Source organism: Trichosurus vulpecula, chromosome 4 (genome assembly GCF_011100635.1).
Source record: "Trichosurus vulpecula isolate mTriVul1 chromosome 4, mTriVul1.pri, whole genome shotgun sequence".
Taxonomy (NCBI): domain Eukaryota; kingdom Metazoa; phylum Chordata; class Mammalia; order Diprotodontia; family Phalangeridae; genus Trichosurus; species Trichosurus vulpecula.
In genome coordinates this window covers 256,968,473-256,991,648 of record NC_050576.1, presented here as the reverse complement: position 1 = coordinate 256,991,648, position 23,176 = coordinate 256,968,473, and the positions used below count along the sequence as shown (strand labels likewise).

The 23,176-nt window shown below is 38.2% G+C and overlaps 1 protein-coding gene across 1 annotated transcript in view; it reads right to left on the bottom strand.

The window, feature by feature from the left end:
* The window catches only part of ATP11B (ATPase phospholipid transporting 11B (putative)), a 139,325-nt gene that overhangs the window by 80,912 nt on the left and 35,237 nt on the right, over nt 1-23,176 (bottom strand). Inside the window, exons 3-6 of the mRNA XM_036756529.1 lie at nt 15,011-15,100; nt 12,298-12,378; nt 918-1,025; nt 579-707 (exon numbers count right to left, since the gene is read on the bottom strand). Coding sequence (XP_036612424.1) covers nt 579-707; nt 918-1,025; nt 12,298-12,378; nt 15,011-15,100 — 408 coding nt within the window. The remainder of the gene's footprint in view (nt 1-578; nt 708-917; nt 1,026-12,297; nt 12,379-15,010; nt 15,101-23,176) is intronic.

The following is a 23,176-nucleotide window of genomic DNA, read 5'->3' as shown; positions in this document are numbered from 1 at the left end:
TCAATACACACATTAATATTCAATGACTTCATTGTAAAGATAGGCATAAGGGATATAAAAAAATGTGTTGGAAAACTTTTTCAGATGTTAAACACTAGCAAAACCAAGAGGATTATCAGTTATATAGGGAAAAAAAACCCTTTTATATGCATGAAAATTTTCTTGATGATGACAGTTGGAAGGTGCTAGCCATGGTGCATAGTTGGCAAACAAGCATTTATTGAAAAACAACTGTGTGAGAGGTGCTGTATTAGGGGATGGGGATCCAAATATTAAACTAAGCACACCAAATAAAGTTCCCATCACTGGAGGTGTTTTGGAGACAGAATTCATGATTCAGGGACACAACTGGACTAGATGATAGCAAAAGTTCAATCTAACTCTAGGATTCCACAATTCTGTAAAATGAAAAGCTAAATGCAATTTAATTTTATATTTCCATAAGACCTTTATAAAACACAAGAAAAAAATGTCAGACTATGCATCTTGATTTGGGGTTTGGAAATATGTTCACCATCCCTAAATCTCATTAAGTCCTAATCGATGGCACCAACACAAATATTTAAAGCTACACACACCTTGAGGTTAGTTTCTCCATCCAGGCTAGCAGTAGTAACATGGCATGAACCATCCCCTCTGTCTGAAGACAGAAGCACCAAATCAGCAGGAAAAATCTCATCTTTGGCAATTCTGACAATATCCCCTACCTAGAAAAAAAAAAGGTTTAAAAAATTAAATTAAAATGTCTAAAATTGCCTAGGAATACATTTTTTAAAAAATTTCATTATACCCTAAACAGAGAGTACCATAGAATTTCAATGGGTGAAACAGTTCTTTGACTTAAATTATAAGCAGATTACAATTGTGAGTCAAGCCATCCCAAATCTACTCCTTTCTATTATTCACCAGATGCATACCCGGATGTTCTTTGATCTAGTTTTCACAAGGCCACCACTTCGAACAACATAAACAGGTGCTCCATTTACTTCATTATCGGATTTGTGTCGTAACCAGTCTTCATATCCCTATAAATACATGAAGATCAGAAAAATAAAACCATTGTTGTTATAATTTTTGGATCCTCTATCAATTCTTCCTTCGTTCCATTTCACATACACTCCCCCTTCCATTCTCCTGACACTGCCACCACCCTGCTGTAGGCCCTTGTCACTTCATATCTGGGCTACATAACAGCTGCTCGCTGCTCTCCCTGCCTCAGTCTCATCTCACTCCACTCCATCCTCCACTTACCTGTCAGGCTAATCTCCCTAAAGTCCATCTGACCATGTCACTCCCTCTATTCAGTAAAGTCCAGTGGCCCTCACCACCTGGCCCCTTCCTATCTTTCCTGTCTTCTTACACTTTACTCTGTGATTATGTGATGCTTGTCTCCTGTCTCTGGCCATTTTCACTGGCTGCACCCCATGCTGGGAATTCTCTTCCTCTCCTAGCTTCCTTCTCAGATAAAATCCTGCCTTCTTCTCTTTTCTTTTTTGAGGGGGTGAGGCAGTGCAATTGGGGTTAAGTGACTTGTCCAGGGTCACACAGCTAGTAAGTGTGTCAAGTATCTGAGGCTGGATTTGAACTCAGGTCCTCCTGACTCCAGGGCTGGTGCTCTACTGACTGCGCCACCTAGCCGCCCCTAAAATCCTGCCTTCTGCCAGAAGCTTTTCCTGGTCCTTCTTAATGCCAGTGTCTCCCCCTCAGATCACCTCTATACTATCCTGTAGACAAGCTACCCTATGCATAGTACTTTACATATTTTCTGCCCCCTTAGATTGTGAACTCCTTGAAGGCAGAGACCACACTGACCTTTCTTTGCATCCTCAAAGCTTAGCCCAGTGACTGGCACATAAAAAAATGCTTGCAATCATACACACAACAGTAGAATGTTGACACTAAAAAGAGGGGCTTTTGTTTTTCTGGAAGAAGCTTGGAGCCACTAAAGGGGTAATGTAATTTCCTGAAGGCAACTCAACTTGGTTTCCATCAATGGAATTAAGGAAGCTTGTATGATATGAACCTCCATGTTGGAGGAAAGACTTTAAAAATCTCTATTTTGCCCTACCAAGTCAAAACCTTTTAAAAAAATTTTTTTAAATTAAAAACAAAAGACACAATGGGATTTTTTTTGTTTTGCTCCTTTCAATCAACAGGTTGACTGTGAAGAAGAGGTGTACAACAAAGAATGGTTCCCTCCTCTTATTTCCATCTCAGATAGTCTCTAGAAGAGACAAGAAAGTAGACAATGAAATTGGAGTTATGGATTTTCTATTCACTGCCTATTGGTGGGTATTACTACAACTCATGATTTTTTCCCATTCTTTGGGTATCTTTCCCCTTTTTGAGATATCTTGTGAAGTGATTCCTCAGTGCTTTCATGATTGACTACAGAAATCCTGTGGAAATCCCCAGTGTGAACCTTGGCTGCTGGGCCCACCAGTTTTCCCATTGCCATTTTCCTAAGAGCCATTCTATTTCTTCACTGGGTACCTTTTGCCTTGAGATGTTAGGGTCCACAACAGGACGGTACCTCTGTCAGGTGCCGAAGAAAATACTGTTACAGAAGTGATGACATACATTTTATTTTACATCTCTCTGTTGTCCTGTCAGTGTCATTTATGAATACTTTGGCAGTGATGCGACTCAGTCTTCTATCAAATTTTCTACAGACTTATTTTATACAGTGATAATGCTCTTAGTCGTCTGCCATATCTTTACCTACAGTGTTTTACAAATGAGTTTATAATCTAAACTGGTATTGTTTTTAGTGAGGACAACACTGGTTCTCACTCTACTTGGCGGAGATCAAGTATGTTCTGGACAAGGCAGATTGTGGGCTCTTTTGGCCTCTCCTTATAGTGACTATGTATCAAAGTTTCACATAAAATAATGATTACGAGGATCAACAGATTTTCCTTTTTCAAAACCTTCCAATTTTTCAGCATTGACAGTTCACTTGAATAGATAAGGATAAAACCACTGCAATTATTTCCAATGTCATCCTCTCATCTTTTTCGACTATTTTCACTTGGATTTTGGCCTTTGCTCTAACTAGTCTGATTGGTTTGCACACAGGCAGCTAATTCTGCTGATATTGCTTGAGATCGGTATGTCCAGCACTCTTTTCTATAAGACAGTATTCATCATATACAGACAAGAGGATCCTCAGTACTTTACAAGCATGTAGGCCACTTTCGTTTCTCAAAATGAGCCATGTTTTCCAATACAGAGTGTGGGATAGTAGATTTGGAGCTAGGGATCCAGATTTAAATTCTACCTCCACAAGGCTTTAGTGACTTTAATTTGGGTCTCAACCTAAGGGTGGAAATGTATAGCCTATAGTAGTAGCAAGTTCCTCCTCTTCCCTCTCTTTTCCCCTATTTCTTTGGAAACGGAAAAATTAATCAGATACCTAGATGTAAAACAAATTTGTGAGACCCTAACTTACTGCGTCATAAGTGGGTTATGCTGAGAGTACAAACTTCCTCTTCAAGGTTATACAATACTGAGCAGGGAAAAACAAAGGGTTATGAACATAGTAGGCTAATAATAATAATTTGCGTTTATATAGCATTTTAAGGCTTATGAATCACTTTCTTTATAAAAACTGTGAGATAACTGTAATGCACGAAACTAAGTGTTTAATGAGCACTTGATGAATTCAACTAAGGTTGATCAAAGTGTTACCCTCATTTTACAGTTTAGAAAATCAAGGCCCCCATTAACTAGCTTGCCCAGGGACACAGCCAGCAGGTGTCAGGACTGGAAATCAAACCTCAGGAGCTGGTGAACAGCCCTCTCTCTCTCTACTACACCTGACTACCTATCATGATACAGACAAGTTCTAATCTGCAGCAGCCTACTGACAAAAATGGGGAGTCACTCAAATGGTATGCTGTAAAACTACAGTCTTATTACTAAAACCTATCAATGCAATGTTTTTTGTCAACTACACGCCCTTCTTAATTTTCTCTGAACTGCTAACAGGTTCTATTCCAGAATTCTAGACTCCCCACTCTATTGTTAGCTCAACCTAGAACTTGGTCCTGAGCCTCCTCACCCATGGGGCATGTGATGGAAGGCTCCGCCAGGATCAGCTCCCATGGCTAGTTCTGTGAGGATGAGCGAGGTACTTAAAGCCTCGGCTTCCTCATCTGCAAAGTGGGAATAAGGACTAATTACGATCTTATTAACTGTTTTGATCTTCACAAAGGAATTGTGAAATAAGTAGAACATACAAGGTGTTCTGCAAACCACATCATTCCTAACAAGAATACAAACAAAACTTCCCATAAGACTAAGTAGGAAATGATGATGGAAAAGCTACACTTTTCTTTCTTTTTTAAAAAATTATTTTTAGTTTTCAACATTTACTTCCACGAGATTTTGAATTCCAAATTTTCTCCCCATCTCTCCCCTCCCCAAACCCCAAGATGGCAGGCATTCTGATTAACCCCTTCCCCAGTCCACCCTCCCTTCTATTACCTGCCCCCCCTTCTCTTATTGCCTTACCCTTCCATTATCTTGTAGGGCAAGACAAATTTCTATACCCCACTGCCTGTCTATCTTATTTCCAAGTAGAACTATACTTTTCTAACTAGAAAAACCACCTGAAAGAGCTGGAAAGTATATGTTTATGTAAACATAACATTCCCTGAGAGCCTCTATTTTTCACTCAGCATGTTTACTAGATTCCCTTGCCTCTCCTCAGATTTAAAGTGTCATTGAGAGAAAGGAGAAATCACAATATGATAAAAAGACATAGATATAGCTAAGAATTGTCTTGATGTTTTCTGGTAATGCTATTCTCTCCAAGTTCTAACCTATATAAAACCTATATTATATTTAAAAATAAAGCCCTATGTAAAAACCAATTTTAGAAATCTATAAAAAGATACACACAAACTTAACAATTTGTTCATGTGTAAAAATTCATTGCCAATTTTTATAGGTCACATACCCTGAAGCATATGTTTTCAGGCTTACATTTTCTTTTGAATTTGTCAGATAATACACTGATAGTTTTAATGAGCCATATCAAGTTACAATTCTTATTTAGAAATATTAGGTGTGCCAAGGGAATAAGATATTAGAAAATGGGATGGCAACCTTTTAAGAGAGACATTCTCTGAACAATATTCTTAGGCTAACTTTTTGAAGAACCACACACATTTTTACATCTATCTAGTTTTTTAAGTCAAAGGATTATGAATTGAGAGGTAGAAGGGGCCTTAGAGGACAGCTAGGCCTACCAATGAGGCCCAGGGAGGTTAAGTCATTTGCCCAATGTCACACAAAGACTAAGGGGCAGAAATGAGACTGGAATTCAGGTTCAGCATGCATGCACACACGTGCACAGAGGCTCTCTCTCTCTCTCGCTCTCTCTCTCTTCACTTAGTTAATCAACAAGCATTTCTGGCATTTCTGGACTTCCCACTGTTGTTGTGCCAGGTACTGTGCTCAGTACTGAATATACAGAGAATCAATGGGGAGAAAACAAGGACATGGGTATATACAGAATAAAAAAAACCAGAATAAATACAAATAACTACAGGGAGAAGGATTCTGTGGGGCAGAGGGAAAGACAGAGGGCATTCCCAGAATGTGGGATGACTAGTACAAAAGCATGAAGTTGGGAGGTCAAACATCTTTATTTGAGAAGAGACCAGTCCAGCTGGATTGTGGAGTCTGGTAAAGTGAGTAACATACAATAAGGCTGAAGAGATAGCTGGGGAGCCACTGGGCAAACATCCACAGTGTATATGGATGGTGAGTCCCAGCAAAGGAGGCTGAAGAGTGTCAAGACAGGCAAGAGGAAAATGAGACACAGCAGGGTCATTAAAACCCAGAGAGGATCTAATAGCCAGGGTAAGTGTCAAATGCAAGACAAAAGTCAAGAAGGATGAAGACTGAGAAAAGACCAACAGATTTGACAATTAGAAGTTATTGGTGACTTTGGATAGAGCAATTTCAGTTGAGTGATGAGGTCAAAAGCCAGACTGCAAAAGGTAAGAAGTGAACGAGAGATGGAAGGAAAACATTGAATGAAGACAGCTTTTTTCTAGGAGCTTGCCTGAGAAAGGGAGATGAGATACAGGATAATAGCTTCAAGAGATGGTAGGGTCTAGGGAGGAATTTTTCAGGGATGAGGGAGACTCCGACATGTTTAAAGGCAGTAGGGAAAGGAACGATAGGGCGAGGGTGAAGATTAGAGGGAAGGGGTGACGAATGGGGTTGCGATCTGCTAACAAAGACAGAAGGAAGATGGAATCAAGGGTACGTGTAGAGAGGGTTGTTCTTGGCAAAGAAAACAACTACCTCTTTGTCAGAAACTGGGGAAAAGGAGGAAAAGATAGGGAACGGTGTCAAAGCGTTGTGAGATAAAGAGAACGGAAGAAGATAGAGCTCATGAATGGTCTGTTTTCTCAGAAAAATAGAAGGTGTGTTCCTCAGCTGATGAAGAGAGGGTAAAGAAACATATAAGAAGCTTGAGGACGGAACAGCTTCTATGGGGAGTAAGACAGGGAATCAATTAGGGAAGAATAAAAAAACTGTCTTCCCTTAATAAGGGATAATGTTCATTTATAATGTACCCAGTCAACACAGCTCTATTTATCAGCATATGAGTTGGAACAAAGGAAGGAGATGGTGGAAGTAACCCACGGCTGAGGTTTGCTTAGTAGATGAGGGGTAAAGGACAAAGGGTGGAAGGATTCAAGAGCAGAAGGCAGTGTAAAGTTGAAAAGGCTAATTACAGAGCCAAGACTGGAATTGGAATTAGTGCCAGAGATACTACCCTCCCCATAGTGGTTTAAATAAGGCATATAAATCAAAGTAACAAAAGTAATACTATAGAAAGATCAAATGGAACCTGAGGATTTCAATGCCTTCTTCCCATTAGCTCATCAGCACACTGAGGTTATCAGATTAGCTATTTGTCAAATCTGAAAGCAGGTTGCCCTATGGATGTGAGCTGAATATGATGGGATAATATGTAAAAAAATAAATTAAGGGGTGAGAAACTGGAATGTACTGTGAGAAAGGGAAAGGGCAAGGTAGAATGGGGTAAATTATTTCATATAAAAAAGGTGGGAAAGAGCTTTTACAATGGAGGGGAAGATAGTGGGGAACACCTGAACCTTACTCTCATTGGCAGTGGCTCAAAGAGGGAACAGCATTCAGTTGGGTATAGAAATCTATCTTATCCTACAGGGAAGTAGGAAGGGAAGGGGATAAAAAGGGAGGGGGCTGACATAAGGGACGACAGATTGGGGGAGGTGGTAGTCAGAAGCAAAACACTTTTGAGGAGGGACAGGGTGAAAAAAGAGAGGGAGAAAGTAGAATTAATAGAGGGAGAATAGGATGGAAAGAAGTACAATTAGAAATCTGTAACAGCAAGCACCCTAGCATACCCAGGATGGCCTATTAACACAGGTTCTTTGATCTGCTGTTAAAGGAAAAATAGCTTTTAAAGGAGTCAACAATCTTACTTTAAGTACACGTACATATCTTTTACTAGTTCAGGGGAAAAAGGTCAGCACCCTGAATGTCAGAGAAAATACAAGAAGAGTTTAGCAGAAAGACCGACAGGGCTTCCAACTGTCTGAGAAGTTAGCACAGATCAAAAGACAGGGCTTCCAACTGTCTGACTAAAGCAATACATACATAGTCACCAGAGAGGAAAGCACCAACATTGGGGTTTTCAAAGTGAGGGGGCTCCTTAATGACTACCCAGAGTCTTGTCTGGCCAAATTGCCGAACATTCTTCCAATGAATGAGCCCCGAAGCAAAATGCTAACCTCAGAATATATATACAGCCAGAAGGCATCACAACCCACATGCTTCAGCACCTAATTACCAAAAGGTGTGAAAATCTTCAAGCAAGCAAGCTTCCCAATAAGCAAGCTTTCCCTTTAAGCAAGTTCTTCCTCCAATAGGCTCCATATGACTCAGTTCTGAGCTGGAGTTCAAAGCAGCAAAACACTGTGATTGAACCCATGTGGTGACATTAGCCTATTAATGGATGGAGAAGATCTTCCTATTTCATTAATATTACACAATCATAAGTGGGAAAAAAAAATTCAGCAAGTTTCTCCGACAAAGGCTTCATTTCTCAAATATATAGAGAACTCAGTCAAATTTATAAAAATAAGAGCCATTCCCTAGCTGATAATCAAAAGATATGAAAACATTTAGTAATCAAAGCCATCTATAGCCATATGAATAAAAGCTCTAAATCACCTCACACATATCAGATTGGCTAATATGAAAGAAAAGGAAATTGATGGGTGTTGGAGAAGATGTGGGAAAACTGGAACACTATACACTGTTGGTGGAGTTATGAACTGATCAACTATTCTGGAGAGCAATTTGGAACTATGCCCAAAGGCTATAAAACCATGCATATCCTTTGATTCAGAAATACCACTACTAGGTCCGTATCCAAAAGAGATAAAAACAAAAAGGAAAAAGTCCTATGCGTACAAAAATATTTATAGTGGCTCTTCTGGTGGCAAAGAATTGGAAATTGAGGGGATGCCCATCAATTGGAGAATGGGTGAAAAAGTTGCGGAATATGATTGTGATGGGATACTTTTGTGCTATAAGAAATAATGAGCAGGATACTCTAAGAAGAACCTGGAAAGACTTACATGAGCTGATGCAAAGTGAAATCAGCAGAACCAGGAGAGCAATACCAACGACAAACTATGAAAGACTCAGCAATACAGTGATCCAAGACAGCTCTGAAGGACTTATAATGGAAAGTGCTGTACATCCCCCCAAAAAAACTGATGGAGTCTGAATACAGATCAAAGCATACTTTTTTTTTAAAACTTTATTTTTTGGGGAGAGTTTTTGGTCTGTGGTTTTTTTTTTTCCACAATATGACTAACATGGAAATATTTTTTGCATGACTACACATGGATATCAAATTGCTTACCTTCTCAATGAGTGGGGAAGGGAGGGAGAGAATTTGAAACTCAAAATTAAAAAAAAGAATGTTAAAAGTTGTTTTTATATGTAACTAGGGGAAAATAAAAAAACTAACAACAACAAAACAAGGCTGCCCTAAGGGAATGAGATAGAAAGGAATGAAAGTAGAAGAGGGAAGATGAGTTGAAATAAATTTGGGTCTAGACAAACTGTCCAATGCAGGAGGATGACAAAGAATAAAGAGACAAATAGATGCAGAAAAAGCCTTTGACAAAATACAACACCCATTCATATTAAAAACACTAGAAAGCATAGGAATAAATGGAGCCTTCCTTAAAATTACAAATAGCATCTGCCTAAAACCATCAACAAGCATTATTTGTAATGGGGATAAGCTAGACGCATTCCCAATAAGATCAGGGGTGAAACAAGGATGTCCATTGTCACCCCTACCATTCAATCTGGTACTAGAAATGTTAGCTGTAGCAATAAGAGAAGAAAAAGAAATTGAAGGAATTAGAATAGGCAAAGAGGAAACTAAATTATCACTTTTTGCAGATGCTATGATGATTTACTTAGAGAATCCTAGAAAATCAAGTAAAAAACTACTTGAAATAATAAGCAACTTTAGCAAAGTTGCAGGATACAAAAGAAATCCACATAAATCCTCGGCATTCCTATACATTACTAACAAAGCCCAACAGCAAGAGATAGAAAGCGAAATTCCATTTAAGGTTACTGTAGACACTATAAAGTATTTGGAAGTTTATATGTCAAGACAAACTCAGGGCCTATATGAACACAATTACAGAACACTTCTCACACAAATAAAGCAAGTCGGATGTAAATAAATGGAAAAATATCAGTTGCTCATGGTTAGGCTGAGCTAATATAATAAAAATGACAATTTTACCTAAATTAATTTATTTATTCAGTGCCATACCAATCGAACTACCAAAAATTATTTTACAGAGCTGGATAAAATAATAACAAAATTCATCTGGAAGATGAATTCATCTGGAAGAATAAGAGGTCTAGAATATCTAGGGAATTAATGAAAAGAAATGCTAGGGAAGGTGGCCTAGCCATACCAGACATTAAACTGTACTATAAATCAGCAGTCATCAAAACTAACTGGGACTGGCTAAGAAATTGAGTCATGGATCAGTGGAATAGGATAGGTACACAAGATGGAGAAGTCAACGACTATAGCAATCTACTCTTTGATAAACCCAAAGAATCCAGCTTCTGGGCTAAGAATTCACTATTTCACAAAAACTGCTGGGAAAACTGGAAAATGGTAGGGCAGAAACTGGACACAGACCAACATCTTACACCATATACCAAAATAAAGTCAAAATGGGTTCATGACTTAGGAATAAAGACTGATACTATAAGCAATTTGGGAGAGCAAGGAATAGTTTACCTATCAGATTTATGGGAAAGCAAGGAATTCATGACACAACAAGAGATAGAGATCATTACAAAATGCAAAATGAATAATTTGATTACATTAAATTAAAAAGTTTTTGTATAAAAAAAGCCAATGCAACAAAGATTAGGAGAGGAAGCAGAAAATTAGGAGAAAATCTTTACAACTAGTATCTCAGATAAAGGCCTCATCTCTAAAATATACAGGGAACTGAGCCAAATTTATAGCAATACAAGTCATTCCCCAATTGAGAAACAGTCAACGGATATGAACAGGCAGTTTTCAGAGCAAAAAATTAAAGATATTTATAGGCATATGAAAAAAATGCTCTAAATCACTACTGATTAGAGAAATGCAAATCAAAACAACTCTTAGGTACCACATCTTTCCTGTCAGATTGGCTAAAATGACAAAACAGGAAAATGATAAATGCTGGAGAGGATGTGGGAAAATTGGAACACTGTTACATCACTGGTGGAGTTGTGAACTGACCTAGCCATTCTGGAGAGCAATTTGGAACTATGCCCAAAGGGCTATAAAAATGTTCATACCCTTTGACCCAGCAATACTACTTCTAGGGTTGTATCCCAAAGCACAAGTGGGAAAAGGACCCATACGTACAAAAATATTTATAGAAGCTTTTTTTGTAGTAGCAAGGGAACTGGAAATCAAGGGGATGCCTATCAATTGGGGAATGGCTGAACAAGTTGTGGTATATGAATGTAATGGAATACTGCTGTGCTATAAGAAATGGGGAAGATACGGATTTCATAATAACCTGGAAAAATCTACACGATGTAATGCTGAGCGAGGGGAGCAGAACTAGGAGGGCATTGTACACAACCACAGATGTATGGATTCTGTGATGACTAACCTTGATAGACCTCGCAATTCTCAGCAATACAGGGTTCAAGGACAACTCCAGGGGACTCATGATGGAGAGAGCTATCTACAGCCAGAGAGAGAGCTATGGAGACTGAATGCAGATTGAGGCAAAGTGTTTGCTCTCCTTTTTTTTTTCTTTTTTTTTGGTTTTGTTTCTTCTTTCTCATGATTCATTCCATTGATCATGATTCTTCTTTACAACTTAACTATTGTGTAAATAAGTTCAGTGCGAAGTTATATGTAGAAGATATATCAGATTCCATGCCATCTTGGGGAGGGGGCATGAAGGGGGCAGAAGAAAATCTGGAAATCAAAATCATGTGGAACTGAGTGTTGTAAACTTAAAATAAAAAAAATCTAAATAAAAAAAGAATATAAGCTCATAAAAAATAGAATAAAGAAACAAAGGGGCGGTGGGGATCTACAGTGAGAGGTAGGAAGGGGCCAAGAGAGCCCTTTGCCTGGGCTGTACTAGCACAGTCCCTTTTTATAATGTAATGAAATGTTACAAAGCTATAAAGCTAATTTAATAATTACAAAGGTACAAATGAAAATATTCACTGACAGTAAGTATATAACACTAGATGTCTGAACTCTATATCCACTGCCGGAATTTAACAGGCTTTCAATATAGGAAAAGAAAATGGACCTTTTATTTCATAGGTATAGTGAACTCCTGGGTAAGTAAACACTCCCTCAGCAGATTCTCAGCAACTTAAAGTCTACAAGAATACCCTGCAGCTTCGAGGCCATAGGTTCACCACCCCTGCCTAGAGCAAATTAACTCTAGGGTTAAGTGGCTTGCCCAGGATCACACAGCCAGAATGCTTCAAGGGGGCACTTGAAATGAGGTGTTCCTCCCTTAGAATTCCACTCTCTATGCTAAACTACCTCTTTTTTCAAAAGCAACAAAAAATAATACTTCTTCCTTACTCAAATTATTTTCACAATCTTACACAACAATTTATCACGTAACAGAAAAAAATTAGGAACTTAGGAATAACTTCTAGGGAAAGTGATAATGATGGGAACCAAATGCATACCTGCTTGATGGCGGTTACAGTTATCACAAAGAATAACGGAAGTCCACTGGTAACAGGACTTGTAGGAGTATCAATCATAAGCTGTATTTAAAAAAAAATTTAGAATGTTTTATTTTTTTAGATGGCATGTTTTGTTTTTTAAAAGTTTTTTATATCACTTCACAATATATCCCTTCCCTCTCCTCCATTCAGAGAACTATAACTAATTTTTTAAAAAGAGGAGAAAAAGAAACAAAAAAAATAGCAATCGAGTCTGATAGCATATGCAATGTGAGTTACATTCTCATCTCTCTTCTTTTGACAGAATGCATGTTTAAAAAACAAATGTGCCTGAATTCTCATTGTAACTAATTCCATGCACGAGATACAAAAGGCCAAATGAGATCCTAGTGAAAAATAACAGGACTCTCATGCAATATGCCTAAACCTACTATCCTACATGTTTCTATCTTTCCTTTGACTTATAATTACATCATTTAATTTTTCTCCAATTACATGTAAAAACAATTTTAACATTCTTTTTGTTTTAATTTTTGAGTTCCAAATTTTCTCCCTCCTTCCCCTCCCCTCCATTGAGAAGGCAAGCAATTTTTGACTTGAAGTTACACAGAATACTCAAAACATTTTGAAGAGTGGAAAAGCTCTCTAAACACTAAAAAGCTTCCATAATCCATGAGGTACATCGGATCTCCTAGATATCTGCTGGAGAGAAGAATTATAGTCTTTCAAACTACACCATGATATTTCTTTGTAGATCTCCAAAAGAAACACAGAATGCTTTTTAAGACTGCTAGAAATATGTCACCAATTTCCATCCTTGAATTGAGCATAAGCTCAAGTTTAGTGAAAAAATTAGCATTAGAGTTAGAGAGAGGCTTTTTACCAGGGTAACTTTTTGGAATGCAGAACTAAAAGATATAAATCGAACTGCAATTATGATTTATAAATGATATGATCTGGGTATTACTACCATTCTTAATAATAATAGCTCTTCCATTTGTGTAAAGCATTTTAAAATTTATAAAGTGCTTAGCACATATTATTAATCTCAACTTCACACCATCCATGTGAGGCATGAAGTCTCTATTCCAGGGTTTTATTACCATTTTATAGATGGGGAAAGTGAAGGACAGAGAAGCTGTCTCTTGCCCACAATCACAAGGGTAGTATCAGTGGTGGGATTTAAGCTCAGATTTTCCTAAAACTAAGGACAGCACATGTCAGCCTCTTGTGGTCTAAACTACCTAAGTTGTTGGGACTGGCTCAAGAGACAAAAAAGGTCATTGTAGGAACTGTGGTTTGCTAGTTAGAACTGGCACTAACGAAATGATGTGGGCTCTATCACCTTGTGAGAGGCAGGCTGACTCCTACAGACAATTGGCAACCAAAGAAAATGGGCGAGAATATGAATGGATCAGTGTAAACTGATCATGGCTGTAAAAAAAAAACAAAAAAAACAAAAACCCACTTTATGTGCAGTAGTCGTGATCACTGTCAGCAGTGTAACCTTTATATAGGAAGAAAATCACTCAACACGTCATACTTCTAAAAGCTTTAAAATAACCTGCAAGATTTTTTGTGGTTTTAAAATGCCTAAAGGGAAAAGCTTTCAGAGTTCTGCTGCTAACGTAGATTATTGCACTGTAACAACACGAAAATTCTGAACAGGATAGCAAGTTCTAATTTCTGAAGTGTTAGTAGGTAAGACAGTACTCACAGAAAACAAAGTGACCATTTTTTAAAAATCTGAATGTTAATAACTGTTAATCTCAATTTTAAGTGCATACATTTCAGTCTGACAATTTAAGAACAAGTTCTAGGCTCAAAAGAAAAGCTGTTGAGTTTATTTAACAAATATAAATCTTATCTGTTATACTTCAAAGACATCCTAAGAAGTGAAAAGGGGGGGTAGAGGGGAAGAAAACAACAGAAAACAGATCAACCAATGTAATGCAGTTCACAAAGAACAGGGATTCTAATTATGAGAGGAGTATGTCTAAATGGAAAAGCTACACTCCTGGGAAAGAGAACAATGTCAACTGTGCAGATAAGGGGGCATGTGCATGTGAATATGTATGCCTTAAAAAACAGCAATCTGATTATCTAAATGCCAAAAGTAAGCTTGTTTTGCATTTCTTGATATGGGATAAAGAGGCATTCCTTCCTGTGAAATATGAACATATAAGCTCAAATATTTATGTGTTTTTTTGTGCCAAGGGACTTTTCTCAAATACAATTTCATATTCACAAAAGACAGAAAAATGAGCAGATGACTAGCCAGGAAGTACCATGTGTTGCATATTAAGTTTTATAGTATTTATGTTCTAACATATAAATTTTGAAAGATGCTAGTCTAAATTTCTGCCTTATAGGTTTGCAACACTTGGGAAATAACTTGGTTTTGTTCTTCATTTCTCCAAGTCTTTGCACTATTTGTGTCAGAAAATTCACTAATTTTGCTACGGCTTTTAATCAAATAAAAAAATTTAATTATTCCCAAGTTTGATAAGTTGGCTCCTAAAACCAAATAATTAAGATATGGTTCATAGTTTAAGATACCCAGAAATAACCACTATTTTTTCAATTCTCCCCCCAATCTATTCTTTTATAAAATATTTTCAAAAATCTCCCTTTAAAAATTATTTTTTCATTTAAAAAATAAACATTGAATACAATAATCAAGCAAAATATAATTAACTGCATAAGAACTTACCTGGACCAAAAAGATAATAAGAAAGTAAAAGTTTGCTACTCTTCTGAATTGTTCAAATAAATTTTTGGGAACAAAATTCCACACTGTATACTGAAAGAGAAAGAAATATAATCTGAGTCACATAGGATGTATTGAAAGCAATCAGCCGAGTCCAGCCCAATGAAGCCCACAGGCCCTGTCCTGTCTTAGTTTTAAACCTTTCAACTAGCTTTGATATATTCCAATCCACTTCACTAGATGCTTATTAAGTATCTATATGTGCAGAAAAATAGATTGGGCTCTTAAAGTGAGAAAAAAGTTAGCTAAAACAAGTCCCTGCCCTCATGTAGTTTAAAGTCTATGTTGACATACACACAAGAAAATCTTAACACAAAACAACATATGACAAGCGTGAGTACAAGTGTGTGTATATGGAGGGAAACAGAGCCAGGGAAATGTGTTGAGGGAAAAAACCACAGAGGTTTCCTCAAGGTGGCAGCAGTGTTTAAGTTGGGTTTTAGACAAGCAGAAATTCAACAGGCAGAAGAGGTAAGGAGGCATTTCAATTTTTTCCTTCTTACTATGGACTTAAAAGTACCAATATATTAACATTTTCTTATATAAAGAATGGAAAAGATAAGATTATTTGTGATATTGTTTATTTCTATCAAACAGTATATGTTAGATCTAAATTCCAAAACTGTCCTGCCTATTTTTGTACCCTTCTGAGCTTCCTTCTTCTCTTTTATCTCTTTTTAAATGTTTCATTGATGCTTTTCTCTTTTCTTTTTCTTGGTATTACTGTCACTACACCCCTACTTTCCTACCCCTCCCCCGCCCTATCCTCCTTTGTAACAAATAAGCATTATCAAGGAAAACAAATTCATTCTTTAACTATACTTGAAAATGAATCACTAATTTTTGCACTTCTTATCTATCATCTACTTGCCAGTTTGCTTCATCATCAGTCCTAAGATCAATGCCAACCACACTGATTAAAATCTTAAATCTTTCAAAATTGTTTTACTTTACAATGTCACAGTCAATGGACAAATTGCTTTGATTCTGCCCGCTTCACTTTGTATTAGTTTATCCGAGTTCTCTAAAGTTTCTGAATCCATCCCTTTACACACTTCTTGTGGCACCAGTCATATTCCTTTGCTTTCATCCAATTCATTCAGACATTCCCTAGCTGAAAGGCACTCACTTTGTTTTCAGCTCCTCGCTACAACAAAGCAGCTGCTATGACCCTTTTAGTGCATATGGGTTTCTTCCCCCTCTTTGATTCTTTGGAGCACAGGCCCAGAAGGAGAGTCACTCACTGGTCAAAGGGTATGTCTATTTGGTAAAGTTCCAAACTGCTCTGCAAAACAGCGGGGGCAATTCACATCTCCACCCACAATGCATTAGTGTTCTATCTTCCTTCAGCCCAGACCAGCATAACTTGGCAGTGCAGAGGAGCCCAAACTAAAATGGCTAAACTTCTTTGAGCTGAAGATAGGTTTTTAGTGGCTCACTTTCCAAGCAAAGGTATAACTAATGATTAAACTATTTTGCAAATAAAGCATATTTAAATAGGGAAATTTCAATTAATATCAATTAATTACATTTATTACTTAAGACTTATTTATCATGAAATCGCTCGTCTCAGACTAGAGACAGACTGACAATGGTTGGTTGCCAGAGGTCACGTGACGGGAGAGTGCACAGTGGTGACCCACTCGCCAAGTTACAAGATGGGCACAATAGTGACTGGTGGCAGGCACGGACAAAGCACTCATTACATCTTTACTTTCTTTCACACCCTCTACATTTTTCTTGGGCTCCAGGGGCCCATGGGCCATATGTTGTGCCCATCAATTGCCATTTTCTTTTTTCTCACTGTTGCCAATCTGATGGCTATGAGGTCAAAGTTCAAGTGTTTTAAATTGCACTTTTCATATTAACTGATTTGTAGCATTTTTTTCATGTGGCTGTGGATAGCTTCAACTCAGTCCCTTGAAAACTGCCTGTTCAGTTTTCAGAGGAAGAAACTAAAGATATCTATAGGCATATGAAAAAATGCTCTAAATCACTACTGATTAGAGAAATGCAAATCAAAACAACTCTTAGGTACCACATCTCTCCTGTCAGATTGGCTAAAATGACAAACAGGAAAATGATAAATGCTGGAGAGGATGTGGGAAAATTGGAACACTGTTACATTACTGGTGGAGTTGTGAACTGACCTAGCCATTCTGGAGAGCAATTTGGAACTATGCCCAAAGGGCTATAAAAATGTTCATACCCTTTGACCCAGCAATACTACTTCTAGGGTTGTATCCCAAAGCACAAGTGGGAAAAGGATCCATATGTACAAAATATTTATAGCAGCCTTTTTTGTAGTAGCAAAGAATTGGAAATCGAGGGGATGATGCCCATCAATTGGGGAATGGCTGAATAAGTTGTGGTATACGAAGGTGATGGAATACTACTGTGCTATAAGAAATGGGGAAGATACGGACTTCATAATAACCTGGAAAAATCTATACAATATAATGCTGAGTGAGCGGAGCAGAGCCAGGAGAACATTATACACAACCACAGATACATGGATTCTGTGATGACTAACCTTGATAGACTTCACTCTTCTCAGCAATACAAGGTTCAAAGACAACTCCAAAGGACTCTGGAGGGAGAGAGATATCTACATCCAGAGAAAGAACTATGGAGTCTGAATGCAGATTGAGGCACCCTGTATGCTCTCCATTTTTTTCCCTTTGGTTTTTTTTCCCTCTTTTTTGTTCTTCTTTTTTTTTGGTTTTGTTTCTATTTCTCATGATTCATTCCATTGGTCACAATTCTTCTTTACAACTTGACTACTGCGTAAATAAGTTCAATGCGAAGTTATATGTAAAAGATATATCAGATTCCAAGATGTCTTGGGGGGGGAGGGAGGGGGGAAGGAAAATCTGGAACTCAAAATTATGTGGAACTGAGTGTTGTAAACTAAAAATAAAAAATCTTAATTATAATTTTAAAAAGAACATTAAAAAAAAAGAAAACTGCCTGTTCATATATCCTTTGATCATTTCTCTGCTGGAGAATAACTAAGTAGGACAGTGGATATCACTCTGGGCCTGGAGTCAAGAAGAACTGAGTTCAAATCTAGCCTCAAATACTTGCTGTGTGCCCTTGACCAAGTCACTTAAACTATGTCTGCCTCAGTTTCCTCAAATGTACAATGGGAATCATAATAGCACCTACCTCATGATGATGCAAGCATCAAATGAGATAATAATGATAAAATACTGAGCAGGGGGTACTGCTGACCACAGGAGGTACTAAATAAATGCTTGTTCCCTTCCTCCCTCTTATTCATACAGATTAGTATCAATTTACTACATATATTAGATGCTAGACTTTTATCAGAGAGATTTGCAGCAAGGATTTTTTCCCTTTCTAATTCTAACTCCATTTCTTTGTGGGCAGCTAGAGTGCACAGTGGTTGGAGCCCTGGGCCTGGAGTCAGGAAGACTTGAATCCAAATGTGATCTCAGACATTTGCTAGCTGTGTGACCCTGGGCAAGCCACTTAAACCTTCTTTGCCTTAGTTTCCTCATCTGTAAAATGAGCTGGAGATGGAAATGGCAAACCAGGCCAGTATCTCTACCAAGAAAAACCCAAAACAGACCACAAAGAGTTGGATACAACTGAAACAACTGAATGACAACATTTTTTTGTGTAAGAACTTTTCAACTTTTTGTTATCAAAAAGGGTATGGATGTGAAGAGATACAGTGGCAGAAATCATAAACTTAGTAACAGATTGGCTGTTACAGGTGACAGAGAGAATAACAAAAGGTAGCAACAGGGCTTCAAAAATGGCTCAACAGTCATACAACTGGCAAATAAGAGCAGATGACATAAGCTTAGTTTTAGACACACTAAGTCTGAAGTACCAGAGGGGCACCAAGAGTGACAAAGAGAGTGAAAGAGACAGAGACAGAGAGAGGGAGAGAGAGAGAGAGAGAGAGAGAGAGAGAGAGAGAGAGGTCTTACAGACAGTTGGTGATGTCATCTGCCTAGGTAATGGTTGAAGCCATGGGAATAAATAAGATTGCTAAGGGATAAGAGGAAAAAAGGCTCAGAAAAGAACATTGGGGGACACCCCCTTTAATGGAACCAAGAACAGGTAGATTTGGAGAAGGAGTTGTCCGAGAGAGACAGATAATTGGGAGTGTCAACTGTCTGTGAAACCAAAGGAGTGCAGAGTACCTAGGAGGCAGTGGCGAACATCAGGTTAAACTGAAAATGGTCACTAGCTTTGGTGACTGGGTCACTTGTTACTGTGAAGACATATTTAAATAGACTGAAGGAGCCAAGAAGGGGTTTTTGGAAACCCACTTTCTCACCTTCTCTATACACTTTTTATGATTTATTAGCAGTTTTACCAAAGGGTAAAAAATGAGAAAAAATTGGAGTCTATCAGTTTGATACCCAAGTGCAAAAATGGAAAAAGTCTGGTGGGAAAGTAAGATGATGGGTGATATTTTGGCGGGGTGACACAATGGATAGAGCACTCACTTTGGCATCAGGAAGACTTGGGTTCAAATTCTACCTCTGCCCTATGCTAGTTTTTTGACACATTACTTAACCTCTGTAAGCCTCAGTTTCTTCTTCTGTAATATGGGTATAATTACACACTTATTTCACAGAGCTGTGAAAACCAAAGTCAACAAAGTGCTCCTACACCTGAAAGGGATATTTTTAAATGTAAACTATTATTATTAGTTAGTCAAAGTTGACTGAACTTACCATGTAAGTTATATACTTATATGCTGTTTCATATAGTTCAGCAACAAAAGAAAAAATAGAAATTTAGCAAAGAGTACCAAAGAACAGCACTGATTAGCCATCCTAATACATAACTATCTGTCACATAAATGATCAATGCTAAAAACCAACAAGAAGTCCTCAGGTCAGATTCTAAAGGTAAGTGTATTTTCGGTGTTCAGTACACTGAAATCTTTTTGTACACATTGGGAGGTGAGGATAGCTTGCCATTATAGGTCTACTTTGTGATGAGATGTGACATACACCACTGTCTGTATGCACAAAAGACACAAATGTGACCTGCAGTGTAACTGAATATGTAACTTTATATATGCTCTTTCAGTAGAGGGCAATAAACTCTCTTATAAATACTGACAACTAAGCAACTATTCAAATAACCTTTCGCCTCAGTAAACAACTTAGCATTAGTTTCATTTATAAACATTTAATACACACCTACAGTGTATAAGACACTGTGTAGGTGCTGATGAAAGAAACAAGAAAAAATATGGCAAACTCTGCTCTCAAATAACTTAAAATGTCTTAGAAGGACTTATAAGCATAGGATAGATGCATGAACAAGTACTATGACAATTCTCTCCAACATTTCCAAGTGAAGGGATCAGAAGAGGCTTCATTAAGTTAGGAATCACATTTATTCAATCATTCATTTATTCTTAAATTCTGGCTTTAAAAACCAAAAACAAAAAAGTAGTTCCATGTTAAAAAAAAAAAAAAGCAGAACAAAAAGAGGGCTGTATATGAAACCATGCATCTTTATTATTTCATCTACTTACTATTTTTAAAAAAATACAATAAACTCAACATAGCAGTTCCAAAGCTGTCCTGTCTGTGCTTCCCTCTGTTTTCCTCTCTATTCTTTTAAAATGTTTCAATTCACACCCCAGGTTCTCTGATTTTCATCTTAAACTCCCTCAATACCCTTTGAAAGACATGAAGGTTGTGAAGGCACACTTGTTTCTTCTACGTTGGAATGCTAGTCCACCATTGTATCACCCCTTCCAATTGTTCAAAAAATTTGTTATACTCAGTATAGAACTCTTTGTGTTTGCATTTCAAAGTTCCTACTCAGATCTCCCCTTTTTCATCAGTATTGCTTAATATTTCTCTATCCCACTAAAGGTCCAATTTTTCCTCCCTAAAGTATTACACTCAGCTTTGCAAGGTAAGGTATTCTTGATTGTAAGCCATTTTTTGACTTTGGGAATGTTGAATTTCAAAACTTCCTCTAATTTACAGGAAAAACAACACAACTTCCTGGTCTTGTGTATTTGAACTTTCTTCTGGCTAGTTGCAGCATTTTTTGACATGGAAGCTCTGGATTTGGCCTATGACATTCCTGGGACTTTTCCTTTGTACGTTTCTTTCAGGAAATGATTAGTGGATTCAATGTTGATTTTACTTGTTGATTTTTAGAGATCTAGGCAGTATTCATTTATGATTTCTTGAAATATAATGTCCAGGTTTTTTGGGAGAGAGGAGAATCATAGTTTTCAGTGAGTCAACAGAACATCCAGTTTGAGATGTTCATTAGGAAGCGAGAGGTATGACATGGAGGTCAGGAAAGAGATTAGGGCTCAATTAATATATCTGGGAATCGTCAGCATAGAGATAATGGTTGTAATCTATGTGAATTGACAACATTACCAGGTGAAATTAGTACTGAAGGAAAACATAAGAGGACCTAGGACTGGGTTTTGTGGCCCATAGTTAGCAGAGGTGACTTGCACTAAGAACCACAGGCTGAGACTGAGGAGACTCAGGAACAGTCAGATAGGTAGGAGAACCAGGAGAGAGTAGTGTCATAAAAACCTAGAGAAAAGAGAATATATCAAGGAGAAGAGGGGATCAACAGTGTCAACAGCTGAAATGAGGTCAATCAGGATAAGGACTAAGAAAGGCCATTAGATCGGGCAATTAAGAGATCATTAGTAACTGGAGAATGCAGTTTCAGTTGACTGATGAGGCCAGAAGCCAGACTACAGAGCTAAGAAGAGACTGGGAGGAAAGGAAGTGGGGGCAATTACTAGAAAGCCTTCTCAAGGAGTTCAGCCACATAAGGGAGGGAGCTATAGGAAGACAGATAGAAGGGATGGAAAGATCAAGTAGGGGTTTTTGGAAAATGGAGAAGTCATTTCATGTTTGCAGGCAGTACGGAGAGTCTGGTGAGAGAAGGGGGGATCTGCTGGAGAAGACACAGAATGGACTCACTTGTGCATGGAGATGGGTTAGCCTCTGTAAGGAGAACTGCTTCTTCATGAGAGGAGGGGTGAAAGAAGGGGAAGTGTCAGAAGGCATCTAAGTGATGTGAGATGAGGGGGAGGAGAGGGAGTACATGGAGAATGGCTTCAATCATTTCAGTGAAATCTGAGGCAAGGAGGGGGGTTTGAGAAGGGATGCAAAGGTTGGAATATAGTGAGTCATCCTCTAGGGTCTATAGATTTATAAACACTATTCTACTGTGTTTATTTGTCTGTGTGTTTTGTACCTAATCAGTTCTATTTACCAACCTAATTCTTAACCTATTGGACATCTCAAACTGGATAATCGATAAACATCTTAAGTTCAACATGTCCAAAACTGAACTCATCGTCTCTTTCCCCTACACCTGCTCTTCTTCCTAAATTTCCCATTACTGTCAAGGGTGCCACCATCCTCCCAGTCGCCCCAAGGCTTAGTCACCACGAACTTTAGATGTGATATTCAATGCCTCACTTCTTCCTCTTACCCTCCATATCCAATCTGTTCTCAAGCACTGTAGACTGCACCTTTACAACAGTTCTGTCCTCTGATACTGCCTCCCCCTAGTGCAGGTCCCTATCACCTCAAGCTGAACCATTGCAATAATCTTCAGGGAGGTCTCCCTGCCTTTCTCCTCACTCCAGTCTATTCTCCACACAGCTATCAAGCTGCTCTTCCTACAGTGCAGGTCTGACCCTGTCACCCCAGCCCCCTATTGCCTCTAGGCTCAAACATAAAATCTAGTTTGGCTTTTATAGCCTTTCAGATCTGGCTCCCCTCCTCCTACCTTTCCAGGCTTCTTATACCTTACTTCCTTTTCTCCCCTCCTGCCCATGTACTACTTCAGTACATGGGTCTCTTTCCAATGCCTTGTATAATACACTTCATTTCTGGACTCCAGGATACTTTTACTGGCTGTACTCACTGCCTCCTCATCTTTGTCTCCTAACTTACCTGGACTTACCTGGTTTTCTGGCTAAAATGCCTCAATAGGAAGGGCTAGTTCCCGCCCTGCCCCCCCCCATCCCTGGTGGCCCCACCCCAGCCTTTCTTTGTATTCTTAGCATTTAGCACAGTGCTGGTATACAGAAAACACTTAATAAATGCTTGT